The sequence below is a fragment of the Rhinopithecus roxellana genome, chromosome 20 (genome assembly GCF_007565055.1).
Source record: "Rhinopithecus roxellana isolate Shanxi Qingling chromosome 20, ASM756505v1, whole genome shotgun sequence".
NCBI classification, from domain to species: Eukaryota; Metazoa; Chordata; class Mammalia; order Primates; family Cercopithecidae; genus Rhinopithecus; species Rhinopithecus roxellana.
This window is the reverse complement of record NC_044568.1, coordinates 26,292,867-26,312,536: the sequence shown is the minus strand read 5'-3', so window position 1 is coordinate 26,312,536 and position 19,670 is coordinate 26,292,867. Positions and strand designations below refer to the sequence as shown.

The following is a 19,670-nucleotide window of genomic DNA, read 5'->3' as shown; positions in this document are numbered from 1 at the left end:
AAACTAAATTTATTATATTGTTGTTATTTTTTATATTATAACTTTTAAGCTTGTTGTTGTTGTTGTTGTTACTGCTTTTTTTTGTTTGTTTGTTTTTTGAGACAGGGTCTCATTCTGTCACCCAGGCTGGAATGCAGTGGTATGATCATAATTCACCGCAGCCTTGACCTCCTGGGCTCAAGAGACCCTCCTGCCTCAGCCTCCCAAAGTGTTGGGGTTACAGGTGTGAGCCACCATGACTGGCCAGCTTTGCTCTTACTGATTGTTTAATCTTTATAATGCCAGCTCTCCCAACAAAATAATGTTAACCCAGTCCTTCGAGATGACTGCTAATGCTTATACAACTGTTAAGATAGAACTTGATAATTGACTCTAGAACAATGTACCCTAGGAACACTTTTCCTTCTGGACTCTGCTACTCAAATGCGGCCCCAGGTCCCTGACATAAGCCCCCATACTTCCCTGCTGATGTGGGACAGAGATAACCAGAACAGGTCCATCCTAGCTCCAAGGGACAATTAAGCTAACTTATAAGTAGTTAATTGACAAGGCTTTTAAAAAGAGATCTCAATCAAAAGGGGAAAATGTGAGAGTGGATCATAAGAATTGGGTCATGCCTGTCATATCCAACTACAATGGAGTTGAGAGACCAGGGAGAAAAAACACAGGGCACATAACATTGCTGCAAAAATATAATTCCCTGCAGGCCTGGCTTTTGAAACTGCCTGTTGTAGCCTAAAGCCAGTTTTATCGAATAGCTACTGAAACAAACCTACTGTGACTCTAAGACTTATTTTACCCACTGCTGTCACTCATTAATCAGAGCTTGCTAGATCTCCAAAACTTTACTAGTCCCAATGATCTTTCTCCAGAATGATATGTAACATTTCTCCTGTTCACAAAACCGCCAACCTTCTCAGTGTTCTTCAGACATATGGAAGACCACTAGGTCTGCGTGTATGCACCAAATTACAATTCTTGCTTCTCAAATAAGATGTTTTAAATATAGAGATTCACCTTTATATTTTATTTTACCTCGACAGCTTTGACCAAAAAAACAGACCATAACAAGTATTGGCAAAGCTGTGGAAAAATTGGAACACTCATACATTGCTGGTAAGGAGGTAAAATGGTATATCTGCTTTGGAAAATAGTTCAGCAGTTCCTCAAAAGGCTAAACATAGACTTACTATATGACCCGGCAATTCCACTCCTAGGTATGTGTATATACCCAGGGGAAATGAAAGCATATGTTCACACAAAAACTTGTACACAAATGTTCCTAACAACACTATTCATAATAGCCAAGTCTACGGCGATACCACCCTGAATGTGTCCGATCTCATCATAATAGCCAAAAGGTGGAAACAACCCAGTAGTCCACCAATTAATGAGCTGGATAAATCAAACATGGCTAAGCAATACCATGGAATATTATTCAGTCACTAAAAGGAATGAAGTCATAAAAAGGAAACCTCAAACCTCAAAAACATTATGCTAAAGTGAAAGGAGCCAGACAAAAAAGACCGCATATTGTATAATTCCATTTATATGAAATGTCCAGCATATGCGAATCCAGAGATTAAAAAGTAGATCAGTGGTTGCCAGGGGTTGGGGGAGTGAGCAAGGGAAAGTGACTTTTGATGGGTATGAAATGCTAAAAGTGTTTTAAAATTAGATAGTGGTGATGGTTGCACAACTCTTTAAATACACTAGAAACCATTGACTTGCACGTTTTAATTGGGTGAATTTTAGGTATGTAAATTACATCTTAAATAAGAAGTTTTAAAAATGGAGATTATGTCTACTTCCCAGAACTACTTAGAGAATTTACTGAGAGATAGGAGGGGGTATAGCTCAGGGTTAGAGCATTGGACTGCAGACCAAGAGAATTTACTGAGAGAGCATATATGAGAGACATTCTCTGAATGCTTATTTGTTAATTAAGTAGTACAGAAACCAGGTCAGGATATAAAAGAAATCTTCCCTTTTGCAGGACATAAATGGAGATGATAAACTTCGCAGGACTGCATTCCAAATTTCCATGCCAGGTCCAATTAGATGATCCTTCAAGGGACAGAATTATTTTCAGTTAATGGTTTCTCAACTTATTTTATTTGAGGTAGAAATCTGAGAATGAGATAGAGATTCAGTTCCTGACAAGTTAAGACTTGTAATCCTGCTCAATTTGAAACTCTGTGAAAACAATTTCATCTTGTATCTACCTTCCCCCTTCCGGGCTTTTGCCTTCCCTCTGCTCAGCTCTTTTGCCAGAAACGAAAGCTTTTCTCTGAAAGGAAGAGGGTGGAAGAGCTAGTGTGATTTGTTTGGGCACGTCAAGATGGCTAGATCTCTTCACTCTACACACTGGCATGCTTTCACCTCCCATGGTTGGCCCAGAGCCCAGTTGTTTTTTTTTTCTTTTAAAAGAAGGCTGGTAGTTTTATCCAAAGATCCTTTTGACACCGAGAGGGACCACTTGGGTCCCCAAAATGCATCTGTTGCTTTCAAAATACCCTTTAAATAATTGAAAGTGACTGAGAGGACATATGAACAGATCTACAGTATAGAAATAATCTGGCTATAGGCAGGGTGCGGTGGCTCACGCCTGTAATCCCAGAACTTCAGGAGTCTGAGGCAGGCAGATCACCTGAGGTCAGAAGTTTGAGACCAACCTGGCCAACATGGTGAAACCTCGTGTCTACTAAAATTACAAAAAAAATTAGCTGAACATGGTGGTGGGCACCTATAGTCCCAGCTACTTGGGAGGCTGGGGCAGGAGAATTGCTAGAACCCAGGAGGTGGAGGTTGCAGTGAGCCGAGATCGCACCATCGCACTCCAGCCTGGGTAACGAGAAAGAAACTCCGTCTCAAAAAAAGAAAAAAAGAAAGAATCTGGCTATAATGTCTTATTGAAAAATATCACTTATTTATCATATTCATTATTGAACATCTATTTCAAAACTAAAATGTGAAAAAATGCCCAAACATCTAATGTACACTATGGGAATCTCAAGGATGTGTCCTTTTTTTATTTTCTTTTTGAGATAAGGTGTCACTCTGTCACCTAGGATGGAGTGCAGTGGTGCAATCATGACTCACTGCAGCCTCAACCTCCTGGGCTCAAGTGATCCTCCCACCTAAGCCTCCTAAATAGTTGGGACTACAGGTACACACGAACACACTTAGTTAATTTTTATTTTTGTGTGTATGGAGACAAGGTCCCACTATGTTGCCTAGGCTGGTCTCGAACTCTTGGGCTCAAGCAATCCTGCCACCTCAGCCTCCCAAAGTGTTGGGATTACAGGCATGAATCACTGAGCCCAGACTTCAAGGACATATTCTAACTCCCATTCTGAAAAAGAGAAAGGCTTCTGCCTTTCACCTTATATACTTCATTCTTGTTGAAATTTTTTAAAAACATTGAGAATGTATTACTTGTATTATAATAATGATGATAAAAACAGTGAAGAAAGAATATACAAGGAATACAAAAGGGGAGACATTTATCTTCATCTGTGTAAGATTAAGTTCTCTATCTGTAAACTCTGTAGGGTAACTGGAACTCAGCGACTTTATACATAATTCTGAAGAAGCTGTTATTGAGTACCTGAGAGAAGCTGCTAGAATGACTAAGTCAACCACTGCTTCCCAGTAAGAATAAACAGAGATACACACAGTTTTTCCTAAAATTAAATTTAACTCCTAGGGTATTTAGTTCTCAGATTGCTGTGATAGATAATATAGACGCAGAAATTTCTAAGTCCAGCATCAATATACAGCTGTTGAATGACTTGCTGTATTTTATTCTCTTCTGCTCTCCACCTAGACTGCAAAGTTGGTAAGACTTTATAAAAGAAATACAAAATATCAATAAATTAAGCAAAAAGTATACTATAACTTCCACATGGAGCCATTTACGCAGCTCAGAAAAGGAAAACTTTAAAAATACACAGTCCCCACAACTGAATGCTACTCAAACCACAACCAGGCACTTCCCACCCTGTACTACAGGACAAGAGGGCTGGTCTTGTCTGTCTGGGAGCCCAGAATGGCTTTGTTCCTGTAGTGCTTCAGGCACAGGCAAACTACATTGGCAATGCAGGTGGGAAAATTCAGCTATTTTCTTTCTTAATGGGAAACTCACCTAAAGCCTTGGCTTTTAAGTGCGTATTACAAGCACCAAAAACATCAATTAGTTCAAACTTGTCCATCATCTTGGGGAGCTGAGAACAGAAATTACACCTCTACCCCTCATGTTCTTCATCACCAAATTAGCTACTAACTGATTTGCACACCAATCAAAATTACTAAAAACAAACACAACACCAACAGCTGTGATTTTGATAGCAGGCCCTAGAGGCTAATGAGCTCAGTGGGTTAATCAACTAAGATGCTTATTCCAAACAGCAAGGTGGCCACATTAGAATGACCTGCTACCCATTCCCAAAAATCCAGTCTTAAAAAAAATAATCAATGAAAACATCTCCTTGACAGTAGTACAGTTTCTTCGGGAAAGTACAGGATGACTTGTGTTCTGAGACTTCTGAATTATAAGCACTTTAGGTTCTTGCTTCTTTGATTTATCTGACTTCCATAAGCACAACTTATGGTCAATGTGGTCTCTGGTACCCCCAGGTCTATCTCAATTCCTGCCCTCTTTGGCCTCTCAGCTGCCGGTAATTACTTTCTCTCTTAAAACCTGTTACTCTTAGAGCTTTCATTCTCACCTAGTTGTCTTTTACCACTTTGGGTGGTCATTTTGTCTCCTTTGAAAAATTCTCTTTTGCTTTTGAACCTAATTACAACTTGCAGTTAATCTAAAGTGTTTTGTATATAGGAGATATACAATATATGTTTGTTGAATAAAGAAAGAATTTGGCTGGGCACAGAGGCTCATGCCTGTAATCCCAGCACTTTGGGGGAGGCTGAAATAAGAGGATTGTTTGAGTCTAGGAGTTTAAGCCTGGGCAACATAGTGAGACCCCCATCTCTACAAAATGTTTTTTTAAAAAATTAGCCTGATGTGTGTTGGCATGTATCTGTAGTCCCAGCTAATCAGGAGGCAGAAGGTGGTATGATTGCTTGAGCCCCGGAGTTAGAGGTAACAATGAACCATGATCATGCCACTATACTCCACCCTGAGTGACAGAGCAAGACTCTGTCTCTACAAAAAAAAAATAAGAAGAAAAGAAATTCCAGAACTCCAAGGCTCACGCATTCTTCGCTATATGATTTCCCCTCTGCATGCTCTCTCAAGCTTCAAGTACTAAGTCTGTATAGATCATATCCACATTATACCCTGAAAGAACGAGCCAGTAAGAACCTGCAGTTACCTTTGTGCTCACTGACAACCTTTCCTCTGGGAGGTAAACAGAACACATCAACGTGAAGAATGGTGTTACTGCATCAATGCCCGTTGCTATGTGACTTGGAAGTGTGTCCCACTAAAGGGACAGCATATATTTCTCTATCCCTCAACTTTTGGGTTGGGCCTCATGACTTGCTTTAGCCAACAGAAAAAGGCAGAATGATAAGATGTCTGCTCCGAGTCAGGCCTGAGGAGCCTTGGAATTTATGGTTTCTCTTTGACACTTCATGGTTCTCACCATGGGCAGAACAAGCCCTGGTAGGCCACTGGTTCAGGGATGATCAGGAACACATGAAGCACAGCTACCACAGCTGGCCTGAGACCTGCAGGGAGGGGCCAGCTGCCCAGCCGAGCCCTGCTGAAACTTCAGCGGGTCTACAGATGCATGAGTGATAATAAATGATTGGTGTTTCAGGTTACTGAGTGTCAAGGTAGTTTGCTGTTGTTATTGTTTTCTGAGAAGAAGTCTTGCTCTGCTGCCCAGGCTGGAGTGCAGTGGTGCAATCTCGGCTCACTGCAACCCCCGTCTCCTGGGTTCAAACAATTCTCCTGCTTCAGCCTCCCAAGTAACTGGGACTACAGGCACACACCACCATGCCTGACTAATCTTTGTATTTTTAGTAGGGACGGGGTTTCGCCATGTTGATCAGGCTGGTCTCAAACTCCTGACCTCAGGTGATCTACCCACCTCAGCCTCCCAAAGTGCTGGGATTATAGGTGTGAGCCACAGGGTAGTTAATGAAATATCAATAACTGACAGAATCGGCCTACTCAAGCTTCAGATCTGAGAAGTTACAGAGATCACCACATTATTACCTAGTCATCCAACAGTAAATGTAGTAGTGAAGATTCTGATGATGATAACAACACTAAAGTATTAATAGCTAACACATGTTGAACACTGTGTGCTAAGCAGTTGCAAGGAATTAACTCATTTAATCCTAATATTAAACCCCCCCTTTTTTTTTTTTTTTTGAGACGGAGTCTTGCTCTGCCGCCCAGGCTGGAGTGCAGTGGCCAGCTCTCAGCTCACTGCAAGCTCCGCCTCCCGGGTTTACGCCATTCTCCTGTCTCAGCCTCCCCAGTAGCTGGGACTACAGGCGCCCGCCTCGTCGCCCGGCTAGTTTTTTGTATTTTTTAGTAGAGATGGGGTTTCACCGTATTAACCAGGATGGTCTCGATCTCCTGACCTCGTGATCCGCCCGTCTCGGCCTCCCAAAGTGCTGGGATTACAGGCTTGAGCCACCGCGCCCGGCCTAAACCCCCTTTTATTAATAAACATTTTATGATAGAATAGTCATCTTATGAACTCATATTGACACTTTATTATCAACTGAAGTTTATAATTTATTCAAATTTCCTTAGTTTTCCCCTAATGTCCTTTTTTTTTTCTTTTTTTTTTTTGAGACAGAGTCTCACTCTGTTGCCCAGGCTGGAGTGCAGTGGCATGATCTCGGCTCTCTGCAACCTCGGTCTCCTGGGTTCAGGCAATTCTCGTGCCTCAGCCTCCCAAGTAGCTGGGACTACAGGTGTCCACCACCACACCTGGTTAACTTTTTTTGGTGTTTTTTAGTAGAGATGGGGTTTCACCATGTTGGCCAGGCTGGTCACAAACTCCTGACCTCAAGTGATCTGTTTGCTTTGGCCTCCCAAAGTGCTAGGATTACAGGCGTGAGCCACTGCGCCCGGCCCCAGTGTTCTTTTTCTATTTCAGAATCCCATCTATCACATTACAGTTAGTCATCATATTTCCTTAGGTGCTGACAATTTTAGCCCTCTCCACCTTTATTAAATTTTATTTTATTTTGGCTGGGCGCCGTGGCTCATGCCTATAATCTCAGGACTTTGGGAGGCCGAGGCGGGCGGATCACCTGAGGTCAGGCATTCGAGACCAGCCTGACCAACATGGAGAAACCCCCGTCTCTACTAAAAATACAAAATTAGCCAGGTGTGGTGGCTCATGCCTGTAATCCCAGCTACTTGGGAGGCTGAGGCAGGAGAATCACTTGAACCCCGGAGGCGGAGGTTGCACGAGCCGAGGTCGCACCATTGCACTCCAGCCTGGGCAACAAAGAGTGAAACTCTGTCTCAAAAAAAAAAAAAATTATTTTATTTTTTTGATAACAGTTTTATTGAGCTATATAACTCACATACCATACAATTAACCCATTTAAAGCTCCTAACTTGGCTGGGCGTGGTGGCTGACACCTGTACTCAGGAGGCTGAGACACAAGAATCGCTTGAACCTGGGAGGCAGAAGTTGCAGTGAGCCGAGATTGTGCCACTGCACTCCAGCCTGGGCGACAGAGTGAGACTCCATCTCAAAAAAAAAAGTGTATAACTCAATGGTTTCCTAGCATACTGAGTTGTGAAACTGTCACCACAATGAATCTTGAAACATTTTCATCACCCCAAAAAGAAGTCTTGTATCCTTTACCTATCACCCTCAACTATTTCTCATTTACCCCAGCCCTAGGACAGCACTAATCTATTTTGTCTCTAAAAAATTGCCTATTCTGGACATTTCAAATAACTGGAATCATATAAAATATAGTATTTTGTGGCCAGTTTCCTTCACTTACCATGTTTTCAAAGTTTATCCATATTGTGGCATGTATCAGTCTTTCATTTTTATAGCCAATAATAGTCCATTGCATGTATATACCACATCTCGTTTATCCATTCATCAACTGATGGCTGTTTGAGCTATTTCCACTCTTGGCTATTGTGAATAATACTGCTGTGAACATTCACATACAAGGTTTTGTGCAGACATATGTTTTCATTTATCGGGTATATTCCTGGGAGTGGAATTGCTGGGCCAAGTAGTAACTCTATGTTTATCTTTTTGAGGAACTGCCAGACTGTTTTCCAAAGTGGCAGTACCATTCCACATTCCTATTTAGTCCCCTTTTCACAGATAACAAAAAATTGAAGCCCACAGGGATTAAGTAATTTGCCAACGCACGGTAATGGGGTGGCCCACCCAGGTGGTCTGCCGACTGTATCTCACTGATGGAGCCAAGGGAAACCGAGTTAACTTTGACCTCACCATGTCTGCTTCTGGACCTTTTGGGAAGGGTGCCTTATTCTCTACACCCTCTCTAGATTTGGAGCCCATAAGTTAAAGGGGATGTGGAGAACAACAAAGAACCATAAAAAGAGAAATAAAGTTACTGCAAAAAATGTTTTGATGAGAAAATATTGAATACCCTGAGTTCTTTTAGCTTAATGAGAGAGCAAAGGTGCATATAGACAGTAGTTGAGGCCGGGCATGGTGGCTCACGCCTATAATCCCAGCACTTTGGAAGGCCAAGGTGGGTGGATCACTGGAATCAGGAGTTCGAGACCAGCCTGACTAACATGGTGAAACCTTGTCTCTACTAAAAATATTAAAAATTAGCTGGGCATGGTGGCGGGCGCCTGTAATCCTAGCTACTTGGGAGGCTGAGGCAGGAGAATCACTTGAACCTGGGAGGTAGAGGTTGCAGTGAGCCAAGATCACGCTACCGCACTTCAGCCTGGGTGACAGAGCAAGACTCTGTCTCAAAAAAAAAAAAGAAAAGACAGTAGCCGGCTAACATAAAAGGTTAATGTGATAAGAGTTCATGCATGAGTCATTCTTTACCTCCTTGAATTAGAGGAAATACGATTTAATCTATAGAATAAATAAACATTAATAAAAACTTCATCATTATGAGACACTGAAACTCTACAGGGACCCTTTGGAAACCCTCCAGGAGTATTATTATTATGACTTAAAGTGTCCTAGCTAGGAGGCAGGAAGATGGATAAAATGACCCGTAGTCTCATGGCCCTAGGACTTTAGGGATTTTGTGCAAATAAACATGATACAGTCTTTGGTCCACAGACTCAAAGTCCTTTAACCAGGACTGACTTACCCTGAATTGCAGATAGATATACAAAAGTGTCTTCATGTTCCATGTTTTCCAAGAATATCTGGAACCACAAAATACAGCAGTGATAAGATTTACAAAGAATAAGGAAGATTGAAGAGACTCCCTTATCAGCAGCTCAAAGGGGTAAATGCTTTGCTTCTTGTTTTTCTTAGCTAGAAACTCGTCTGACAGAGTTTTGTGGGGGAAATGGCATATATGCTTAAAGTCTCATTTTTATAACCGTTAAAAAAAGGATAGAGATTGGGGGAGATACTTGTATTCTTCCAGCAGTAGTCCTGGAAAGCAATGGAAGAACAATCCTCAACATTTTTCCATGACAGCCACGGTGAATAACATTCTCACATATGGCATGACAGACTATGGGCTGTGACACACAAGAGACAAGGTTTAGGGTTATGTGCAATGGATGGCACATTTACTGTAATGTGCCATCATTTGATCCTTTTCTCTTGCACTCACAAAGCACATGGAAGTGCAAGTGAGATAGAGATGTTATTATTGAGATAACTTTGAATCTGTTCTAATTTATTTTTGAAAATCTTGTAAATTTCAGCACTTTAATTGACATTAGTAACAAATTACTCTCAAAATATCTTACAATTTAGGAATCTATCAGGGGTATCAACTGCAGTGAGTACAGCTTATCTGGAAGATACTACATGATATGTTAGGTTTAGGCCCCAACATGAGAGCCAGAGAAAGGAAGACGGAAGTGTCTGCTCCATATATAATGCTGTGTTCTTCGCTGGCACAGTAATTCTTGACATCAACTTGAGGCTGCTGGTCTCCACATCTGAAGTATGTAGGCAGAGCCTAAACTTACCCCAGTTAGGAAGACAGCCAGAAGGTAGGGAATCTTTTATGGAGTAAGCAAGGGAAGTTTAATTTAGGGTAATGGCCACGGAAATAAAGAGGATAAGACACATTTGAAAGACTTCTTGGAAAAAATAATTGACAGGACTTGGTGACCAATTATGTATAGCAGAAGAAGGTTTAATGAAGCTAAAACAAAATTCCAAGATGTTCATTGCATTCACCTTCAAACAGGTGTATAAAAGATATTTTAAAGCCGGGTGGTTCACACCTGTAATCCCAGCACTTTGGGATGCGGAGGCGGGTGAATCACTTGACGTGAGGAGTTCAACACCAGCCTGGCCAATATGGTGAAACCCCATCTCAACTAAAAGTACAAAAATTAGCTGGGTGTGGTAGTGGGCACCTGTAATCCCAGCTACTCGGGAGGCTGATGCAGAAGAATCACTTGAACCCAAGAGGTGGAAGTTGCAGTGAGCTCAGATCGCACCACTGCACTCCAACCTGGGTGACAGAGCGAGACCCTGTCTCAAAAAACAAAACAAAACAAAACAAAAAAAAAACCTAGCTATTTCACCACGAGGGAGGGAGAGAAGAGGGGAGGAGACCCAGTTTTGCCCAATGCCCCACTAAAGATGCCCAGGGAAAACAGGTGGCTTATCTGGGCTGAGTCACAGTGTTGAAGCAGACCTATTTACCACAAAAGGTACTTTCCCATCTCTGGGAATTTGCTCATGTTCTCACACCCCTCTTTCATCTGCTCAAACTTTACCAGTTCATTATGGCCATATAAGACCCACATCCTCCAGAAGATTTCAACTTTCTCTTTTTCCTGACTGCCCACAGCATTTCTTTCATGCAGAAATTTTGAAGGCCAGGCGCGGTGGCTCACACCTGTAATCCCACCACTTTGGGAGGCCGAGGCGGGCAGATCACAAGGTCAGGAGATCGAGACCATTCTGGCTAACATGGTGAAACCTTGTCTCTACTAAAAATACAAAAAATTAGCCAGGCGTGATGGCAGATGCCTGTAGTCCCAGCTACTCAGCAGGCTGAGGCGGGAGAATGGCGTGAACCCAGGAGTGAGCCGAGATTGCGCCACTGCACTTCAGCCTCGGGGACAGAACGAGACTCCATCTCAAAAAAAAAAAAAAAAAAAAAAAAAAAAAAAAAAAAAAAAAAAAATTGGCACTTGGTTCATATTCAGTTGAGGAGTTTAAGTCTTTCCTGTGTCTAAATAAGTCTTTCCTGCATCTAAGTGTTGCCTTCTCACAAAATTCACAAATTTCTGGAGGGTGGCCCAGAACAGTGCTTGACACATAGTCCAGGCTCCAAAAATACTTGAGTTGAATGAACGCTCCCCGACGGCTGCCCCACCATGAGCCCATGTGTCTTTACAGTGTGTTCTACTCACCTTGAGAAGCTTCTCTTGCATCTCAAGGGCTTTTGCTTCTCTCTGCTCTATCCAGCGGGAAAGAGTACGCAGGGCAGCAGCCCGTGTTGGAATTTGAGGGTCATAAGTTGATAAAAGAACCTCTTGGAGCTGTTCTGTGGTTATGCTTCCAGATTTCTGGCTTGTAGTAGTGCTGGGCTCATTGACTCCCTGAGGAATGATTGGAGCATTTGACTGCAGGCCTGTCTGGGGGGCTATCTCATGGCTCTGCTGTTGTTCAAGGTGGCTATGAGCTACATCAGTGGGTCTTTCACGACTGGTTTGTTGCTGCTCTTCTATTTTCCCTTCCGGATCTTTTCTGTTCAGTGTACTTTGGGCAGCCGTGCTGATGGCCTCAGTGGCAAAGGCTCCATGGGTAGAGATGGTGATGCGGAGATCAACAGCGAGTTCTTGGATGACAGGATCAGGGTATGTGTTGGATATCTTCTCCAACAGAGGCAGCAACTGCTTCAGAACAGCAAAATCACTTGACTTCAACTACAAAATGAAGTAAAAAATGTCAAACCCAAATTAACATAGCAAATGTCAATATGACCTGAGCACCAGGAAACATATTCTGAGAAAAAGAGGCAGGGATCAAATCTTGCTCATGGTGTAAACAGTATATTGCCTGGGTCCAGCACTCAATACCATTTGTTGAATAATCATAACTAACATTTATTGAACACTTATCATATACAGGTTCTTTTTTAAGATAAAACACACACACATGCACATTCATATCCCTGTGATATAATGACTGTTATTATCTACATTTTAAACAGGTGGAAACAGAACAGTTAAGTTACATGCCCAAGGTCACAAACTGGAAGATAGTAAGATGTAAACTCAAGAAACTGGGATCAGAGCCCACACTCTTACCCAATACCCTACACAGTCTCCCTTGAAAAGATAAGGCTGTTCTTAACTACATGATCTAAAGTGGCCGGCCAGTATGCAAGTGCACCATAGATCTGGAAGGGATCAGGGAGACAATGGGAAGAAAGGGATTTCTTCTGGAAAGTAGAAGTGAAAATTATATAACATTTTATTCTCCATGGAAGTTTTGTCCAAATGATGTCATATGCCTTATTACTAAGAAAGGTGCATGAGTGTTACAGCTCATTTAGAGTTTGTCTAGCAGGTTTTCTGGTCTTCACTAGAAAGCACCCCCCTCACCCACTGCCACCCAAAAGGTGTATGTGCAATCAATGAAAAGTAAGAATCAACGGTAACAGTTTTCTGTTTGAAAACACTGGAGAAATTATCAGATGATGCTTTAGGAGTCCCTGAAAATGTGAATACTTTAAAGATCTTAAATCCTTTTTAGCCAACATGGCGAAACCCTGTCTCTACTAAAAATACGAAAATTAGCTGGGCATGGTGGTGTGCACCTGTAGTCCCAGCTACTTTGGAGGCTGAGGCAGAGAATCGCCTAAACCCAGGAGGCAGAAGTTGCAGTGAGCCGCGATCACGCCACTGCCCTCCAGCTTGGGCAACAGAGCGAGACTCCATCTCAAAAAAAAAATCCTTTTTATTTTTATTTTTTTCTTTTCTTTTTGGAGACAGAGTCTCGCTCTGCTGCCTAGGCTGGAGTGCAACGGCGTAATCTTGGCTCACTACAACCTCTGCCTCCTGGGTTCGAGCTCAATTCTCCTGCCTCAGCCTCCTGAGTAGTGCTCACCACCACGCCTGGCTTTTTTTTTTTTTTTTTTTTTTTTTTAGTAGAGATGCGGTTTCACCATGCTGGCCAGGCTAGTCTCAAACTCCTGACCTTAAGTGATCCACCTGCCTCGGCCTCCCAAAGTGCTGGGATTACAGGCTTGAGCTACCTTGCCTGGCTTAAATCCTTTTTAGAACAAGGCAGAGTATTTATTACTTAACCATTCACTCCCTCACTTCATTATCCAACCAACCAATCAACCAACTAACCATTTTCATAGAACCTAAATAACATTGTTATTTGACACTGTAAGTCCACAGATTTGTTATTGTTCCTACCATTATGCTCCAAGTAAATGAAGATTTGAGGTATATGTCAGGTTTGTATCTTAGAATTTCACTATACACTCAGATTGTTTTGTTTACATATTTACTAACTAATGCAAAATCAACATAAGATAGAGTTTCTGCCTCCACAGAATGTTAGTTTATCTTCATGTGCAAAACAACTGACATTCAGAGGTTACTATATCTTAAGGGAAGAAGAGAGTACATACACAAAGCAAAGATATATGTTATTTAAGGAAAGGGTCAATTTTTTTCTGGAATCTATGTGGCACTGGAAGAAAAATTTTCCTCTTTTCTTTTCTTTCTTTTTCTTTCTTTCTTTTTCTCTCTCTCTCTTTCTTTCTCTTTTCTTTCTTTCTTCCTTCCTTCCTTCTTTCCTTTCTTTTCCTTTATTTCTTTCTTTTTCTTTCTTTTCTTTCTTTCCTTCCTTCCCTTTTCTTTCCTTTGTTTTTCTTTCCTTCCTTTCTTTCCCTCCCTCCCTTCCTTCCTTCCTCTTTCTCTCACTCTTTTTTTTTTTTTTGAGATGGAGCCTCGCTCTGTCGCCCAGGCTGGAGTGCAGTGGTGTGATCTCAGCTCACTGCAACCTCCACCTCCTGGGTTCAAATGATTCTCCTGCCTCAGCCTCCTGAGTAGCTGGGACTACAGGCACACACCACCACGCCCGGCTAATTTTTTATATTTTAGTAGAGATGGGGTTTCACCATGTTGGCCAGGCTGGTCTTAAACTCTGGACCTCAGGTGATCCACCCACCTTGGCCTCCCAAAGTGTTGGGATTACAGGTGTGAGCCACCATGCCCGGCTGAGACATTTTCAAATAATTTTACTAGTATTATCATTATGCTAAACTTCATTCAGTGCCTCTGTTGTATTGTGGACTTTTTTAAAGCATCTAAAATGAGAATAATTTATCTATAATCTATTTGGCCTCTTTTTCATTTCTCTTCTATATAACAATTTCTTCTTTAAAAAAAACCAGCCAAGACAAATAGATCAATGGAACAGAACAGCAAGACCAGAAATAGACCCACATAAATAGAGTCAACTGAACTTTGACAAAGGAGCAAAGGCTTTAAATGGAAAAAAAAAAATACAGTCTTTTTTTTCTTTGTTCTTTTTTTTAATTGGAACAAGTGTCAGTAGAAAAAAAAAAGAAAGACAGCTTTTTCAAGAAATGGTGCTGGAACAACTGGCATGCACTTGGGAAAAAATGAATCTAGACACAGACCTTGCACCTTGCACAAAAATTAACTTGAAATGTATCATAAACCTAACTGTCAAATACAAAACTATAAAACTCCTACAAGTTAACATAGTAGAAAATTGAGATGACCTCTTAAAAGCAATGACCTTTTAAATACACCACCAAAGGCACGATCTATGAAAGACACAGCTAAAAACCTGGACCTTATTAAAACTAAAAATGTCTGCTCTGCAAAAGAAACTGTCAAGAGAATGAGAAGATAAACTACAGAACGAGAAAAAATATTTGTAAAAGACATATCTGAAAAAGAACTAATCGCCAAAATATACAAAGAACTCTTAAAACTCATCAATAAGAAAATCAACAACCTGACTTAAAAATGGGCAAAAGACCTAAACAGATAGGTCTACCAAAGAAGACCACCCTACCAAAGAAGACATACGGGGAGGCCGGGCGCGGTGGCTCAAGCCTGTAATCCCAGCACTTTGGGAGGCCAAGACGGGCGGATCACGAGGTCAGGAGATTGAGACCATCCTGGCTAACACGGTGAAACCCTGCCTCTACTTAAAATACAAAAAAAGAAAAATTAGCCAGGCGTGGTGGTGGGCGCCTGTGGTCCCAGCTACTCGGGAGGCTGAGGCAGGAGAATGGCGTGAACCCGGGAGGCAGAGCTTGCAGTGAACTGAGATGCACCCCTGTACTCCAGCCTGGGCAACAGAGTGAGAATCCATCTTAAAAAAAAAAAAAAAAAAAAAAAGACATACAGATGGCAAATAAGCACAGGAAGACAAACTCAATGTCATAAGTCACTAGGGAATTGCAATTTTTTTCTTTTTTTTTGAGACAGTCTTGCTCTATTACTCAGGCTGGAGTACAGTGGCACAATCTTGGCTCACTCCAACTTCCACCTCCCAGGTTCAAGCGATTCCCCCACCTCAGCCGCCTGAGTAACTGGGACTCCAGGTATGGCCACCTGCCTGGCTAATTTTTGTATTTTTAGCAGAGTCAGGGTTTTGCCATGTTGCCCGGGCTGACCTCAAACTCCTAACCTCATGTGATCTGCCCACCTCAGCCTCCTAAAATGCTGGGATTACAGGCATGAGCCACCACACCTGGCTTCCCACCCACCCCTTTGCATCCACAGAGTTCTCAGTCCTTGGCATGGCAGAAGCACCAGCCTCATCCCTCCCTGATCAAAGGCGTGCCCTGGGATCCCTGGCCTCAAGCTGGACAACCAGGTGCCCACATCCTGGATGGGTATTTACTCATCGAACATCTAGCCCCTGGGGTTGTCCAGGGAAATGCATTGGGTGGCAGCAGATATCTGAGGAGGTTTTTTTTTTTTTGAGACAGAGTTTTGCTCTGTCACCCAGGCTGGAGTGCAATGGTACAATCTCAGCTCACTGCATCCTCCACCTCCCAGGTTCAAGCGATTCTCCTGCCTCAGCCTCCGGAGTAGCTGGGATGACAGGTGCCCACCACCACACCCAGCTAATTTTTTTATATTTTTAGTAGAGATGGGATTTTGCCATTTTGGCCAGGCTGGTCTCAAACTCCTGACCTCAGGTGATCCTCCCACCTCAGCCTCCCAAAGTGCTGGGATTACAGGCATGAGCCACTGTGCCCAGGTGAGGAGCTTTTTTTTGAGAGGGAGTTTCGCTCTTGTTGCCCAGGCTGGAGCGCAATGGCATGATCTCGGCTCACTGCAACTTCCACCTCCTGGGTTCAAGCAATTCTCCTGCCTCAGCCTCCCAAGTAGCTGGGCGGGTCTGGAACTCCTGACCTCAGGTGATCTGCCCACCTCAGCCTCCCAAGTAGCTGGGCTGGTCTGGAACTCCTGACCTCAGGTGATCTGCCCACCTCAGCCTCCCAAAGCACTGGGATTACAGGCGTGAGCCACTGCACCTGGCCAAAGCTCTGAAAATCTTTAACAATGTGAATAAATGAGCAGAATGAAGACAATTCCAGAAATAGATGGTTTAATCTCAAAAGCAAAAAGAATTAAAGGGAACTAGTCAGCTTAGTTAACTGGAAAGTCATTTTCTTTTTAAGTTTTAAAATTGGAGGCACTGTGGTTTGCAAGTAAGGGTTTTTTTTAGCCAGTTTGATCACCTGCATACAAGCGGTTGAAGGATGCCTCTCCACTCTAGGGAAATTCTGAGAAAAGACTGGATTACCTAGAGGACAATCAAGTGAAAGCCTGTGAAAACAAGAAGTGTGGCTCTCCTTTGCCCCTCATAACACATGACTAACATTCACAACACTCCCATGGGTGTGTCCAGATCTGGAGGTTGCTCACTATGGGTGAGGGCAGGGGTTTTCAACTTTTTGAGCCCATGCCCTTTTGATAAACAAAACAAAACAAATTCATGTGTTCTTCGTTAAACATTATCTTTCCTTTCTTCCTTTTATTCTTCCTTCCTTCCATTTATCCATCCATTCAAAAACTGTTAATTAAGTACCTACTGTGGCAGGTTTATTAAATACGGCAGAAAGTAAGACATCTCTAAATGAGGCTGCTTAAAAGTAACAGTAATTAAGAAGGATTGTCTGCTCTTTGGAGTTCTACATAACAGCTAGAAATAATGGGAATTTTCCCAAGCAGTTCTATAGAGCATCCAAATTGGGCTTGGTGAAGAGAAAGGACAGCATTCCAGCACAGGAACTGAGTCAACCAATTCGCCTCACCAGCATGCAACAGGTTTCAGCAGTTTTCCCTCTCTCCTTCCTCCATTCTGCAATAGACCTCTAGCTTGCTTACCACTACTTCTACCCCAGCCTCTAAGTGTTTGCAATGATTCTAATATGTAAGTAAACAGCACCTAAAACACAGTCCAAGTTCATAGCGACCTTTTTGCCAGAGTCTGAGCAATGACCTTTGACCAAAAACATGACCAAAGCAGTGTAGAGTAACAACAAGCTAAAGACTCCTTCCCCTTTAGAAAAGAGGTGCACCTTTTCTCGCCCAATAACGGGCCCCTGCCCCAGTAGAATCTAGATTTAAAGATTTGGAGCCCAGTTTTTAACCAGAGGCTCTGCTGCCACCCTGGAACAACATGGTTTTGGTTTTTCCTAAAGAATGTCTAGAATGGTCTGCTCAGCTTCGTGCTTTAGAGACCAATGGACAATGCAACATCATGCAGAAACTGCTTCTTGAGGTGACAGGGAGGAGTAACCAATGTATAATACTTTTAGTGGTGACTAACTCTGAAATTTAGAAAATGAGCCTGGAATTACAGTTATCTTGTCAGCAGTCTTTTTTTTTTTTTTAATAAATTTTTGTTTGTTTGTTTGTCTGTTTTGAGACGGAGTCTCGCTCTGTTGCCAGGCTGGAGAGCAATGGGGCGGTCTCGGCTCACTGCAACCTCCGCCTCCTGGGTTCAAGCGATTCTCCTGCCTCAGCCTCCCAAGTAGCTGGGATTATAGGCATGTACACCATGCCCAGCTAAGTTTTGTATTTTTAGTAGAGATGGGGTTTCACTATGTTTGCCAGTCTGGTCTTGAACTCCTGACCTCGTGATCCGCCCACCTCAGCCTCCCAGAGTGCTGGGATTACAGGCATGAGCCACCACGCCTGGCCTTTTTATTTTTTACTTTTTGTCAGCAGTCTTAAATACACGCTTTTTCCAAATTAACTCCTCTTCCCAGACACAATGTTCTAATAATCACTTAGATTACATAAATTAGAAAGAAATAAAAAAGGTTCAGATGATGTTAGATTCTTATTTCATTAGCCAAAACAATGAATCCTAATAAGGGATAGGAAAAAACAGTATATTGTTAGCCTGACAACGATTAACTGAAAACACAATTCAGAACCATGACTTTTTTTTTTTTTAATACAAAGAAAGAAAATCCAGCATTACTATAGAAGCCATTTACAAATCCATGATTCAAACAGAAAAAAAGTAGCAGATTTAGGCCAAAGATAAAGGGGGTGACGTGCTTATGTTCACTTAACTAACTGCAAAGTCAGAGGAATGCCGGATGTAATCAGTGAGTCAGGATGGCTCACAGAAAGGCAGGGGCCTGCAAGGTATAACCTTGACATCAGTCAGGTGAGTCTGTCTTAGAATACAACTAACATGCACAGCCAGCACTCCAACAATGGGCTTCTAGAAAGGGAAATTGAGATTTCTGTGATCTATCTTCCATTTGGGATGTGGTTTGAAATAAGTGTGAAGTAAAGAGAAGCAAAAAAAAAAAAAGACTATTCAAATTAATATTCAACCAGAAAAACAAAAATCAATTTGGCCAGCTAAATCCAATAAGAATACAACTTAAGAAAAATGATGATTCCAGCCGGGCACAGTGGCTCACGCCTGTAATCCTAACACTTTGGGAGGCCGAGGCGGGTGGATCACCTGAGGTCAGGGGTTTGAGACCAGCCTGGCCGCCATGGCAAAACCCTGTCTCTACTATAAATACAAAAATTAGCCAGCTATGGTAGCGCATGCCTGTAATCCCAGCTACTTGGGAGGCTGAGGCAGGAGAATTGCTTGAACCCAGGAGGCGGAGGCTGCAGTGAGCCGAGATTGTGCCACTGCACTCCAGCCTGGGCGACAGAGTAAGACTCTGTCTCAAAAAAAAAAAAGAAAAAAAAAAAAGGCCAGGCGCGGTGGCTCAAGCCTGTAATCCCAGCACTTTGGGAGGCCGAGGTGGGTGGATCACAAGGTCAGGAGGTCGAGACCATCCTGGCTAACACCGTGAAACCCCGTCTCTACTAAAAGATACAAAAAACTAGCCAGGCATGGTGGCGGGCACCTGTAGTCCCAGCTACTCGGGAGGCTGAGGCAGGAGAATGGTGTGAACCCGGGGGGCGGAGCTTGCAGTGAGCTGAGATCACGCCACTGTACTCCATCCAGCCTGGGGCACAGAGCAAGACTCCGTCTCAAAAAAAAAAAAAGAAAGAAAAATGATTC

General features: G+C 42.5%; 1 protein-coding gene and 1 non-coding gene across 3 annotated transcripts in view; one reads left to right on the top strand and one right to left on the bottom strand.

Annotated features, from left to right (window-relative positions):
* Nucleotides 1–9,109: 9,109 nt before the first annotated feature.
* The window catches only part of LOC104655588 (transport and Golgi organization protein 6 homolog), a 94,007-nt gene continuing 83,446 nt past the window's right edge, over nt 9,110–19,670 (bottom strand). For both annotated transcript variants that reach the window (XM_030925464.1, XM_030925465.1), the window contains exons 13-14: nt 11,519–12,034; nt 9,110–9,331 (exon numbers count right to left, since the gene is read on the bottom strand). In XM_030925464.1, the coding sequence (XP_030781324.1) occupies nt 9,245–9,331; nt 11,519–12,034 (603 nt within the window). In that variant the 3' untranslated portion in view covers nt 9,110–9,244. The remainder of the gene's footprint in view (nt 9,332–11,518; nt 12,035–19,670) is intronic.
* On the top strand, nt 12,647–12,710 carry LOC115895331. Its single transcript, XR_004055539.1, has one exon. It is a non-coding gene; the product is annotated as a U7 small nuclear RNA (small nuclear RNA).